Source organism: Malassezia globosa, assembly GCF_000181695.2.
Source record: "Malassezia globosa CBS 7966 chromosome Unknown mgl_sf_1001.4, whole genome shotgun sequence".
NCBI lineage: Eukaryota > Fungi > Basidiomycota > Malasseziomycetes > Malasseziales > Malasseziaceae > Malassezia > Malassezia globosa.
In genome coordinates, this window is record NW_001849847.1 from 1 (window position 1) to 554 (window position 554).

The following is a 554-nucleotide window of genomic DNA, read 5'->3' on the forward strand; positions in this document are numbered from 1 at the left end:
CAAGCATGATGGCAGCGATGATGGCGATGTCGATGGCCTCGCCGGTAACACAGAGGGATATCGGCGACCAGGAAGCCGAAGAAGTGTGCAAGCCAATGTACCGGGGCACGCTTGTGCTGCATGACGGGGAGAACACATACGGAGTGAAGGAGGAGGGCGTGATGTACGGTGCTAAGTTCGTGAAGAAACAAGACGAGGTCAACAACGACCTGAAGTACAAGTTCTTGGACTGCAAGAAGGGAAAGAAGGGAAGCGAGAAGCGGTATGGAGTGTTGGAGCTGGACCATTCCCCAGATGAATGTGTTCTTGGAAGCACAGTGGATGGCTCGAAGAAGGCGCCGGCGCTGGTTGTGGGAATGTGCGGATACAACGGGGACCACGAGTTTGCGGCGACGCGGGAAGGAAAGGATGTCAAGTTGACATATGTACTCGAAAACGGTACGGAACATGATGGATGGGAGTCGAAGAATGCGACGGGTATGCACGTCAAGTCGATCAGGATGGTGAAAGGAAACGGGAAATGGATGGGTCTTGCAGATGTAGAGGAGCTATAA

General features: G+C 53.4%; 1 protein-coding gene across 1 annotated transcript; it reads left to right on the forward strand.

Annotated features, from left to right (window-relative positions):
* Window positions 1-5: 5 nt before the first annotated feature.
* Window positions 6-554, forward strand: MGL_4259 (uncharacterized protein; the record flags this gene model as incomplete). The annotated part of the gene is made up of 1 exon (XM_001728549.1): window positions 6-554. One exon carries the CDS (start codon window positions 6-8, stop codon window positions 552-554), a length of 549 nt encoding a protein of 182 aa, XP_001728601.1.